General features: G+C 33.9%; 1 protein-coding gene across 1 annotated transcript; it reads right to left on the minus strand.

Annotated features, from left to right (window-relative positions):
• Positions 1–5,211: 5,211 nt before the first annotated feature.
• On the minus strand, positions 5,212–11,734 carry kcnk17 (potassium channel, subfamily K, member 17). Its single transcript, XM_046856082.1, has 5 exons — positions 11,485–11,734; positions 7,264–7,378; positions 6,889–7,055; positions 6,564–6,732; positions 5,212–6,436 (listed from the first exon to the last, which is right to left on the minus strand). The coding sequence occupies exons 1-5, from the start codon at positions 11,713–11,715 to the stop codon at positions 6,186–6,188; spliced, it is 933 nt and encodes a 310-aa protein (XP_046712038.1). The 5' UTR covers positions 11,716–11,734; the 3' UTR covers positions 5,212–6,185.
• Between the last annotated feature and the right edge of the window lie 1,395 nt (positions 11,735–13,129).

Here is a 13,129-nt window from a genome sequence, read left to right on the forward strand (position 1 = left end):
ATGTAAGAAAGTAGACAATCTAATTACTTCCCAAAGAAGAAATATACAGTATGGTAACATAAATCCAGAGAGTTTCAATTGTAGTAAGAGATGCACCCACTATATTTTAAAGATGTTTTGATGCAGGCAAGTAAGCAGGCATAGAAAGGTTTATGATGTCTTTATTGTGGGTTGTTTTTTTTTTTTTTACGGTTACAAAGTGCAAACTGAATTCCATAACCTCATAAAAGCATATAAATTCTAACTAAAAATATCATTATAGTATATAAGGAAATGACTGACAAAAATAAGCTATAAACATACAATATACTTATAAATTACTTCATAAGAAAGGTGGAAAGTAATAAAGTACAAATGCTTTGTTACTGTACTTAAGTAGATTTCTCTGGTATCAGTACTTTACTTCACTATTTGTTTTTTGGACAACTTTTTACTTTTTCGCTTATTTCATTTTTTTTACACAAAAATCTGTACTTTCTACTTCTTAGATTTTCAAAACAGGTTTGTTAATTTAGCTTTAATTTATTTGGTGAAATGTCAATATTATTTCATCTTACTGTGCACCGTTTGCAACCTATTTCCTGGCTCTTACACACCACAGATGTAGGCTAGTTTATGAAGCTAATAATGATCAAGACAGAAGGTTACAAGTAGTTTGGGGATACCGTGGATGAGACAGAGGGAGTCAGCGATGTAAACATGACTGAGAATAGAGACATTCCTGATCACCTGATCATCATTTTTTCTTTGCTTGTGTTCATTATGGTGGATGTTCAGCCTGGATACATTCATTAGGTAACAACATTTGTTTTGCATCAATATATTAATTAGGGTCAAAATATCAAAATTAATGTGTTAATAATAAATTAAAACCTGCAAAGCAACACAACGATTTATTCACAATGTCCCTTCTTTACTCCGATATAAAAAAGAAATGAACTAAATAAAAAATAAAAATAAAAATGATCACTAAACATTTGTTTTACTAATAAACTCTCAAATCAGCAACAAAATTGGCACCACGTTTTGTGACATATTTTTCCTAATAACGCCGAAACGTAAAGTTTAGAGCAATACACTATTCAAATTGGTCTACTTTTATTTGTATACACTCATAATGTGTGCAGAATAATGAACACTGTGCTAATAAAATAAAATACAGACAGTGGGGGCACTCTCTGTCATCTCTCTTTACAGACACATAAATAACCTGAATCCTAATTAATACTCGCCTCACAGACATAATAAATATATGAATAGAAAGCTTGAAATGTATCTGATTATGTAATTCGGATGAAAGTTAGTAGAGGTACAGTTTTACTGGTATCACCTTATTAACTGTCCATGTGGAAACATAGCAAAGGTTCCATTTGGCGTCCTGATGATTTTCTTAATTTAAAACACCAGAATGACATTAAAACATTTACAAGAAGATTTTGTCTTTATGCTCTATGTTGAGTTTGGTTTAACTAATAATAAACATATATTTCCATAAAACTTTAATATTTGTCCATGCTCATGTTGATTAGAGCAAGAAAAACTGTGTGTGATTAAATTGCGATTAATCGTAAGTAAACTCATGACAGTCATTTGATTAATCAGGATTAAATATTTTAATTAATTGACAGCCCTAATATTATGATGTATGGTCCAGTTACCAGCGTGACACTAAAACAGGTAGTAGTAATGGCTACTTATTCCTTAAGTACATGTCAGAGCCCAGAAACTTCTTTACTTAAAATTGGGTGAAAAAAATGTAGTCAGTACTTCAACCAGAGTCTTTTAAAACATAATTATCTGTACTTATACTAGAGTTAAGGTGTTTACTTTTGCCATCTTGGCTTCATAACCAATTATGCTAATTTTGCAGGCAGAAATAATGTGGAATAATATTCTGAACAAGTTAATAAGAAAAAATTCACTGGATATTGCCTTCTAATCTTGCCTTCTATAGTGATAAGAATATCCTGACATGCCTGTTTTTCCTCTTTACGTCACTTCTGAGGGCAACGGCCACAGGTTTGATTGTACAAGCAGTGCGTGTGCTCTGATGCCCAGACATTCTTGCTTCACCTGACTGTACACATAAACTCATTAAAAAAAGGACTACATAATAGTTTGGCCCTCCACCCAACCAGCTGGCTATTCTTGCCTACGAAAAACAAGTTTTTTTTTTTGCCACCTGGATATTGGCCTTAATGTTATGACAACAATGACACATGTGTTTGTTCTCCCTTTAGCTTTGCTGTTATGTGCCGGGACACGTTTCAAGTAGACTGCTCTGAGTGAGTCACTGTGTAAGAATTTCAACACTAGTTTTTTGCAGACTAATCAGAGTAATCTTGGACATGTGCATGGCTCTCAAAAAATTCTCACTGTCCTTTTCACAGTTGAAAAGATGTGTGTGTCTATGGGGGGCACCTGCCACTGTGCTAGTATGCAAATTCTATGTGTAGGAATACAGTCAGTTTTGTTGAAATGGACTATAGTATGATTACTGTAAAAAAACATAACACAATGAACGGGGCTGCAGACGAACAAACAAGGCAAATTGTGATTCTGTGTAAATACATAAAGGCATCATCATGCTTAATTGCTTAATTCGCTGTGAAACAACTTGACTACAATGTCATTAACTAACTGTAAGCCCAAAAAAATTGAAAGTTTAAAAAGGAAAGGAAACTTTTACCTCAGATTGTGAGAGGTTTGTTTCTGCATGCAGAGTTAACTGCATGCAAGTAACTTTCCAATTACTTCCCAATCGGTTGGAAGCGACAGACCAGAAACGTGTCATATGACTTGAAACAATTAGCACGCCTATACAGATAAGGAGGAACACCTGTTTTAACCGCTTTACTTTCACTGTGAGCAAGCACATGCATACATATCATACAAATCAACCAAATAAATTTTTTGGATGAATTGTGCCTTGTGAGTTAGCAGACTCTTTCTACTTATGTTTAGGCAAAAGAAGAGACACACCAGTTGTGGAATGAACAGATGGCCTTGTGGAGGTGGTGGTGGTGGTGGTGGTGGTAGTGGTGCACAGCAGATTGATTTTTAGTGTTTAATCATTAATAAGAGAATCGCCAAGCTTTCAGGTCAGAACTTTTAAATTGATGTTAGAGTGTTTTTTTTACTTTATGTGTTCTGCTTTCTTTTCCTTCTCGAAGGGTAATTATAGAATTGAGCACTGGACATCCATTAATATTTTCAATAAGGCTTTTTGATCAAAATAATTTGTTTTGTCCTAAACATTGTATACAGTGGGAGTGCTTGTACAGGTCATCATATCACTGAAGTTACAAAATGTCGAGTTTTACGCTAAATTTTAATAAGGTTCAAGAATAACGTTTTATTTGTATAGCATGACCTATTTTGGAAGTAACAATGTGTGAGGAAAGTCCCTTCTATGGGTCATTGCACACACATAAGATCGAGAGTGAGTGAGATAGTGAGAGAGTGAGTGAGAGAGAGAGAGAGAGAGAGAGAGAGAGAGAGAGAGAGAGAGAGAAAGGTGTCGGTTTTAGTTATGATCCCTACCTGGTTAGATAGAGTCAGAGGACATGCGAAAAATAAACACTGTTAGGACTGAACCCCAGAATAGGATCAGATGATAGGCTGACATTCTGGTGGGTGTGTGGCGGCATGTATGAGAGAGAGAGAGAGAGAGAGAGAGAGAGAGAGAGAGAGAGAGAGAGAGAGAGAGAGAGAGAGAGAGAGAGAAAGTACTAAGCTGCTCTAACACGACAAAAACATCTACACTTAGTCTGATTGCATAACTCTTAGGAACATATTATTTCACATTATTAAAACACCAAAGGTTCATATGGGTTTTAGCAAGTGTAAATTAAAATTGTAAACTGAATCATAATCTTGGTAAATGAAATGACTGTATGAACTGCTAAAATTGACAGCATGCTTGGAAAAATGGCTATAATACAAATTTGGATATGAACATGCCATCAGTTGGATGCATCTCACTTGCAAACTTTGGACTAAATATTTGGCCAAATGTTATGTGAAGGCCATTTGTCATCTTAAGGAACAAATATTTAAACAATGGTGTGGAGCAAAAACAATACAACATCGATATATTGGCCTGGAGCAACATTTATTAGACAATACTTCCGTGATATTATGCTTCGCTGCATTTTCAGATCACAGTTTGATAGTAATGTGCACTCATGCTGCTGGATGTGATATATTTGCTGAATCATCTTCATGGAAACTATAAAGATAGCACTTTCAAAAATAGTTTAAGCAACCACCTCACTTCAGTGGATCATTTCATCTGGATGCTATAGATTTGTACCTTTTAAGAATGATTAAGTGTACAATTTGTTCATTCAGGGACAATTTACAATGTATACATTCTATTCATTCGCTTCCGTCCATGGGTTTTACAGATTGAAATATTAAACAATTTGCACTTGTACTTTTTTGTAATTTGGGCAAATGTATTCAGTGTCATAGTTTATTAAATTCTGTAGAGTGCATGTTGGTAATGTCTTCTTTGAGCACACCAAAAATGCAATGTTATAAATGTGTCACTTAGATGCAGATTTGCAGCATGTCCTGTTTTGTGTGCACTGAAGTACATTTCTATCTAAACCTTCATAAGATGGTTGCAGTGGAGTGGACAATCCTTCCTCAGCATGCAGACTTAAATATAATGCTTTAATCAATTTAATTCACATTTAGATCTGTGGTACCTCACTTTTGGTCTGATTGGTCAAACAATCGAATGAACGATCTGTTCCGCATTGTCGTTTATTGTAAAAATTTGCTTGAGTTGTGCACCAGCCAACTTCACAAAACAGAGCTATCTCAAAGAAACATTCCAGCATGATGACAGCCTGATTAATTTCATTGACATGTCAGTGCATGCGGTTTTTAAGGGAAAAAATTTTGAAGATGAAAAATCCAAACATGCTAGAAGCTTTATGTGCACAGCTGGTGTTTTTTGCTGGAGACTTGGTGGTTGAATATGATATACAAGTATGTATTATTTGGGACTGACCTAGACTGGAACTGTCTCTATAAAACTATTGCTAGTTCCTTTTTTGTTCTTGTGTTTGTTTGTGCGTGTGTCTGTGTGTTTATACATTTGATTAAATATAGAATATATTAATATAATAAAGTAGTAAATAATACAATCACGAATAATTAATTATTTATAACACAGTAATAAATTAGGATCAATTTAAAATGAGCATTTTATAAAGCACACTGAAAAAAAAACCTTCTCCTTTAGGAGTGAAAGAGGATATAAGAATGGCTGAAATCGTTATGCCCTCTAGTGGCTGTTGCTGCAATTGAGTGATACAGTACGTGTCACCAGTCAGTCCAGCTACTGGTTCTGGATATCCACATAATTGTAAGGTGCATTTAAACACAGCCATTAAAATTCTAGTTCAATTCTAGCAATTCCAGTTATAACTGAAAGGCAGCAATGACTATGACTATGAAGTCATATCTGGCCACAAATTATGTTGATGTTTATTTAAATTTGTTGGTCAGTGCCCTGAAGAAGAAATCCAGTTCATTTGTTAGTGGTTAGAACACAGTTAATGTAGTGGAAAATAATAAGGGAGCCAGAAAAGTGGTTTAAACTAAACTAGGCAAACTCTGGAACAATCCATTTGTGTTCATTAAAATTTAAAATCTAGATGAGACACCTTTGTGGACAAAAAACACATTAATGGACAGTACATTGTAATGTGTTGTAATTAATATATTATATAGCCAAATTTATCAAGTGTGCAGATTGTTAAAACTGTAATATTGTTACGTTCTATTGCACAATATGTGTGTGTGTGTGTGTGTGTGTGTGTGTGTGTGTGTGTGTGTTGTTAATGTGTTGACATTAACCATAGTGTCCTGCACGAAGCTCATTCACAGACATCATCTGTTTTCTCTATTTTCTCTTCCTCAAGAGCTTCCTGCTGTGTCTTTGTGGACAAAAAACACATTAATGGACAGTACATTGTAATGTGTTGTAATTAATATATTATATAGCCAAATTTATCAAGTGTGCAGATTGTTAAAACTGTAATATTGTTACGTTCTATTGCACAATATGTCTGTGTGTGTGTGTGTGTGTGTGTGTGTGTGTGTGTGTGTGTGTGTGTGTGTGTGTGTTGTTAATGTGTTGACATTAACCATAGTGTCCCGCACGAAGCTCATTCACAGACATCATCTGTTTTCTCTATTTTCTCTTCCTCAAGAGCTTCCTGCTGTGTCTCTGGTAGCTCCTCATCCTGCATCTTGTTTGGCGTGGCATTATTTTTCGCTGATTTGAGGTAAGCATCTAAGTGCCCCAGGAGGTCAATGGTGTGATTGATCAATAAAGCCAGCCAGGCCATGCCAAAAAATATCCAAACTCCCAATATGCAGCCGTACCAGTCAGGATAATCCTTGTCAGGGTTATAATCTGAAAATCAGCATAAAATGGAAAAAGAGAGAGAGAGAAAAAAATTTACGCATACAGTAAGTAAATGAGCTCCTGGGTGTGGTGTTTCTGTAGTTTGTGTATGTGGGTGTGGATTTCCAAACCTTACCTGCAACCAAATCTCCAAAGCCTACTGTACTAAGTGTGATAAAGCAATAGTAGATGCCCTGTGTGAAGGTCCAGCCTTCATATGTTTTAAAAAAAAACATAGGGACCACCAGATAGAGCACTCCCGAGCCAATGAATGATGCGAAGTGAAGTGACACCAGAACAGTTTTCTGAAAAATAACAAAAAGTGCGCAAAAGCTGAATATAACATGGAAATATGTTAAATGGAAATCAAAAGCATTTTATTATTTGTTCAGGCTGCAATTTTTTTTTTTTATATTTGTTTATGTTAGATGATAAATATTATGAATAGACTAATGCTTCACCTGGTGGTTGGTCTTTTTTGCAATTGAAGTGCAGAAATTTCTTTCAATGGCCAGCATGTACTTGCCCACTTGGTTTAGAACCACCATATTAAGTGGGATTCCAACAATGGCAAAGATCACACAAAACATCTGACCAGGCATCGTACTAGGGCTGATGTTCCCATAGCCTTGGCAAAACAGAACAGTATCCATAACTATTTAATTCAAAAACATATATTTTAACTGCTACAATACAACAAATGTTTACGCAAAAAGCTAGATAGGCTTGGCTCTACTAGATCCAATAAAGTTTTAATATCTTATTATGCACAATGAAAAAACAGCAGTCATATCATAAACATGCAACACAAAATAAAACCTTTTGTTCTGTCTTACCAATAGTTGTCACCACTGTGGCAGCAAACACCGCTGAGCTCGTGAACTTCCAGAATCCTCCTGCTGTGTTGTTATTTTTCAGACTCACCCCATTCTTAAATATTTCCAGCATAAACTTAAACACAGTAAAACACAATATCAGTCTTCTACACACATATAGCAATATTACTTCAAATAATATTTATGTAATTATTGAGTTGCTATTGATCTAAAACCTCTTCCAGTATAATCAGTGAGTTAGTACTAAGACATAACATCAACTTTTAACCCAAGCACCAGGTTACATCAACATTATTTCTATTGAATTGAAATAGATCTATATACTGATTCAGGTGTTAACTATGCTTGTTTCAGAATTTAAGCCACCATATTCTAAGAAGCTATTTAATGCCTTATTTGCATTGAAAATTGGATTTGAATATCTTTGTGGTTTTTCACATGCAGTTGTATAGATAAGCATTGCCAAAAAAACTATGTTACTCTCCCAAAGTTGTTATCGTTATTACTGTATCTATTTATCAAAATCACGAATCTCACCATCTTATTAGCAATGTCCAATGTTGGACATTGAGGGAAATTATTGACTGAGGAAAAAAGGGTTGCAATTGAACCTCCTCCATTAGCATAGGATATGTACAGAATTTCTGAACTAACTGTTATGAAACCACTGATAAAAACTTGATCCTGATCCTTTTTTAGCTGTCAGCTACAGGTTAATATTAATCGTTTAATAAACACTAAACTAATACTTGCACAAGTCAGAATTTAGACCTCACCAAAATACAAAATAACAACATTAATTATGTCATGTCATGTCAAGTTCATTTCTATTGCGCTTTTCACAACGGACATTGTCTCAAAGCAGAATTTAACAGTTAAGTTGAACGATGTGTATTTATCCCCACTGAGCAAGCCATTGCGAATGTGGCAAGGAAAAACTTATTTATTATAGTATTAAATGTCTTATATCTAGGCATTAATTTGGGATGTTTCCTCATTTTGCATTACTTACAAGAGCAGTGGTGACTCAGTGTTTAAGGTATACTGATCAAAAGGTCATGAGTTGCTGCATCACCAAGCTGCAAATGTTGGCGCTTTAACCTAGTGCAGTTTCCTGTCTGAACTGTAGGTCACTTATGAGGTAAATGTAAATTGCTTGATGCCAGTGCAGCAGTTTTGTACTTAAGAAAATGATTCTTTTTCCATGTATTATCTTAAAAATAGCTAACAGTTTTAAAAGCTAATGTTGACTCAATGCATACAAAAGTAAGTTTGGAATTTCATCTGGCTCTGGTCTAGGACCACTTCTTTTATCTTATATTTACTACATCAAGCTGACAGCATCTTAATAAAATAGAGGAATGTAAAAATAATATTACACATTGGATGCTGATTTACACCAAACTAGACAAAAGTACTTCTATTGGGAACACAATTAGCTAGATCTTAACTTCCTGGTTATGTAGTAACTCTGACTGGTCATTCACTTACATTTACAGCAGTGAAACACTTTAGTATGATTTATTCACCCCAATCTCACACCTGGTGATATTTAATGTAGAGATATTGCTACAGTACATGTTTTTTTTTATTTCAGAAACGTTAAGAAGCTTAGATGTATTTTAGTTAGAAACTCTTGTGAAAAACTGATATTTTATTTATATTTATATTATTTATATTTTAGCTTTATTACTGCAAAAAAAAAAAAAAGTAAAAAATTAAGTAAAAATATCTTGCATATAGTAAAAATTATATAAGTCAGTTTATAGCAAGATTTGTATAAAGCAAATATATTAAATATTTTTTCTAGTTAATATTTTTTACTCATTTGAAAAATGTCCCTATTCTATCATTTTATTTTTTTAAGAAAAATAAGACATTTAAATATAAATAGCTTACAAAGATTATCTTTTAGTAAAACAAATCTATTTCCTGCTTATAGTAAAAGAGTCAAGTTATATACAGTATATGTTACCTTTTGTCACTATCTTCTCATTATGCTGTAAAAGCTAGACCTGCAGGAGTCCCTGCTTTCACTCTAGTGACAGCCTACACTACTGTATGATTACAGAAATTATATTGGGTATATGATTAAATATACCCAATAATCTATTCTCTCTTTCAAGATTCACATACACTTCAGATGCTTCATGCGATGCCAGTGGCAGATCCTGATCTTCTTCTACTTCTACTGATCAACTTCTACTGATGTGGCTCCTTTCGCACACTGGACCTGCCTGATTCATTTTGATGTGGACAGTCTCTCATAGATATTCTGAAGATTAACACTGACAAAAATCATTTATATCCAAAACTTACTTTCACTTCAGTAAATAATATACCTCTTGTTCATTCTAAGAAATATGTTGGACGCAAAAATAATGCAGAATGTCATCATCCATTTGATGTAGAATTCATAGATCTGTAGTGAAGTAATCATAAGTGCACATGGGCCCACATAGCTGAAAAACCTGGATCAAACTCCTGACTAATCAATTCAGGAAACAAATCAGGTGCTGGCAGTAGCATAACTAGTCTCTGCTTATCTTTCTCATCTCAGTAAATCTGCTTTGTAAAAAGGTCTATTGTTAAAAGCACTATTCAAATAAAATGTATTGGAATTAAACAGGTACATTTCTACACATTTTATGTTTAAATGCAATTACATTTTTTTATTTAATTTCATGAATATTCTATAGCCCTAGATCCATTTAAACCCCTACCACACTTTCACACCATTACCCTGGTGATGCTATGCTGTTAGCTTAGTTTTCTTTAGGTGCTGGTACAGAAACTAGCTTGTTCTGTAACTGCTAGTAAACTAGCTTTCAAATTGAAAATAAACTCAAGTAAATATGAGAACACTTTCAATACTTGAATCGGGGTTTACATTACTTTACATTTTACTTTTTGTATATTTTATATATTTTTTAAATATAGTGATGGTGATAGTAAATTAGTTTACTCCATTTGATTTCATTGCTTTCCTAGACGCAGAGGATTCAGAGATGGAACATGTGTCTATATGTATTATATAATACTGATTCTCAATGGATTCCACTTAAGTCATGCTATGCCACATGATCCGCTTTATAATAACTCACAGTGTTTCTGCATTTTAATGCAAAGCAAATTTCACAACATGGCAATAACCATGACTCCACAACATTCAAAGTAGTCTGATGCCAGTTTGATGCCATATGTGCAACTGTGTTGTTGTATGTAAATGTAAAACAGCATGGTTGAATATAATAGCATGTAAATATGATACAGCTTGAATTTCTGTGGCCACATTGACCAGAATAGGTGCTAGATGAAGGATCGTTGAAAGTACATTGTGTCGGTCTATAAAATATAATAAACATTATTTTATAGTTTTCTATATTTTCAAAACATGAACAATTATGTTTTATGTAACAAAAATTAATAATAAGAATACAGTTATCTTTAGACTGGTTTCAGTGCTGTGTTTATTTCTTATTTACTTCAGTGTAAAATTTGTAATTATTTAACTTGGCATGGGTTTAAATCTTTATGTTTTGACCAGCCTTTAGAATTTTTATAATGCTAAAACACTTTAATTGATTCCATATCCATACTTCTGGATGTTTACAAACTTTTGAAAGTAAATGACATTGAGTCAATGGTATGTAACTCTGAGCATGGGTTAGTATGTAACCCTAAGCATGAATCTTTAAAGACACTAATTTATCTGTTAAATTCTTGATTTGACTCTCTGTTGAGTCATTGTATGAGGGACATGTGAACTTTAACCTAACTACAGCTATTGGTCATTTGCATGAGTGTTTGAGTACTGACTGGGGCACAGGGAGTGGTAGAGTCTATGATGGTGTCTGTGTTTGCGTTTTCCACGTCACAGGAATGTAATTAAATACTAAATAAGACATATGCTTTCATATATTGTATCATATAAATAGAGCCCTTTACATTTTTTGTCATATACTGTAGGTTCATAAGGTTCTTTAAAATCACCATTTTGACCATGAATTAACCATCTATAAAGTCACCCAACTCGACCTGACCAGACATTTTAAAAATCTATCCCAAAACATCATCACTTGTGATTACTTTTGTTACATTTTTAACCCCAAAACCCACAAACACACACATACACACATAGTGAGCCAATAGCACTGACTGACTGACTGAGTGAGCAAACAGTCAGATTATTAAGCACATTATTACAAAATCTTAACTCACCTCTCCCATATCTTCCAACCCAGCTTGTCCAAGGCATGGATAAATCTGAAGCAAAGTCTTTTTCTTTACCTCTAACATAGCAATTTCACTTGATACCAGGTCCCCTTCTAGCTTCCAAAAAATGACCCCTCCAATAAGAACATATGTTAAGTACCCCGCTCCAAGCAACAGCAGCGACAAAAATTGTACAACATGAAACTTTTTGCAAAACCTTTTCCATATGGAGGCCATAGTGGCTCCTGAGGCTAGCTTCCTACGTTTACCAATTTGTGGATATTCGGCAGTGCAGTGTAGGGTGTGGATTTACCCATGTTTGTGTGACAGGCAAATCTAGCTACGTCCTTTAAGGCATGCTATGCAAATTATGGCTGACTGTGATTTAGTGAGACATGCAGAGAGAGAGAGAGAGAGAGAGAGAGAGAGAGAGAGAGAGAGAGAGAGAGACAGGGAGAAAGTCTGGCTTTTCAGTACACGTCATAAGCATGATAGCAGAGATTTTCAACCCAATTCAACAACACAGCAAATAACAGTACTTCAATTGCCTTGGTATAATCATCCATTTCCTACTCTCTGAGGTCCCCAGCTCTTTATTAACTGTAATCACCACCACATCCACCAGATCATCAGGTCACTCTGTTTTTATCTTTAATTTACTATCCTTAATTTACTATTATTTTACAAGAACATATATACAGTCAATAAACATGGCAGGTGTTTGTGTTGTTATACAAAATGAAAGTAAGACAAGTCATGTAAAAGTCTGAAATTACAATGAACATAAATTTTTGTTTTGGTTAAAGTGAAAAAACTTTTTTGGGACAAAACCAAAGCCTAGTTTTATAAATGTGCACACGACTAAACTAATACTTGAGTCTTGAAGTACCTTTTAATTTTAATTTCATCATTCAGTCTTTCTGGGAATCATAATAATAATAATAATAATAATAATAATAATAATAATAATAATAATAATAGAAGTAGTGAAAGATTTATTTTTAATTATTAGAAAATTAATAAGTACATTTTTAAACAAATTTTAAAATGAAAAAACAAACCCAAAAGTGCTTTACATAGTAAAAAGAAAAGAAAAAAAAAACATTCGTTTTTTTTATGTTAACATTTTTTTTATTAAATGACATACAAGTGTACAAGCATTCAGCAAAACCAGTTAGTAATAAAATATAATTAAAAATAATTAAAACAACAGCAATAAGGATAATAGTTTGCTAATAAAAATCCAATTCTTGTTGTAAAAGCCATCCAAAAGGCCGTCTTTAAGAGTAACATTAAATATACTAAAAAGCTTTGCTTCTCTAAGTAAAAGTAAGAGTCAATGAGCATGGCACATCATGACTTAGCAATATTTTCTCACTTTTCCTTGCAAAAACATTAAATTCCGTTTTCGCACAATTGTAAATCCATTTCATGTGCACATTGCACTTCAAGTCACTACAGATTTTTAGTTGGATTCATGGCTGACCTCTGGATCAGTCATTCAAAACTTTGACCTACTATTGGTTAAGCCGCTCCTTCAAGGATTTGGATGAATGCATTAGGTCATCGTCATGCAGAAAAAGTGAGATTCCTTTTTATATTTAGCTTAATAGCAGACACCTGAAAGTTTTGCACTAAAATCGATCCGGTA

Source organism: Silurus meridionalis, chromosome 8 (genome assembly GCF_014805685.1).
Source record: "Silurus meridionalis isolate SWU-2019-XX chromosome 8, ASM1480568v1, whole genome shotgun sequence".
Classification (NCBI taxonomy): Eukaryota; Metazoa; Chordata; class Actinopteri; order Siluriformes; family Siluridae; genus Silurus; species Silurus meridionalis.

What these genes read in the sequence shown, in the direction of transcription:
- kcnk17 (XM_046856082.1), bottom strand. Translation starts at nt 11,715, where the DNA reads ATGGCCTCCATATGGAAAAGGTTTTGCAAAAAGTTTCATGTTGTACAA. An exon ending in GGTTGGAAGATATGGGAGAG is followed by an intron (nt 7,379 to 11,484) that starts GTGAGTTAAGAT and finishes ACTGTGTTTAAG; the next exon opens with TTTATGCTGGAAATATTTAA. An exon ending in CACAGTGGTGACAACTATTG is followed by an intron (nt 7,056 to 7,263) that starts GTAAGACAGAAC and finishes TGTTTTGCCAAG; the next exon opens with GCTATGGGAACATCAGCCCT.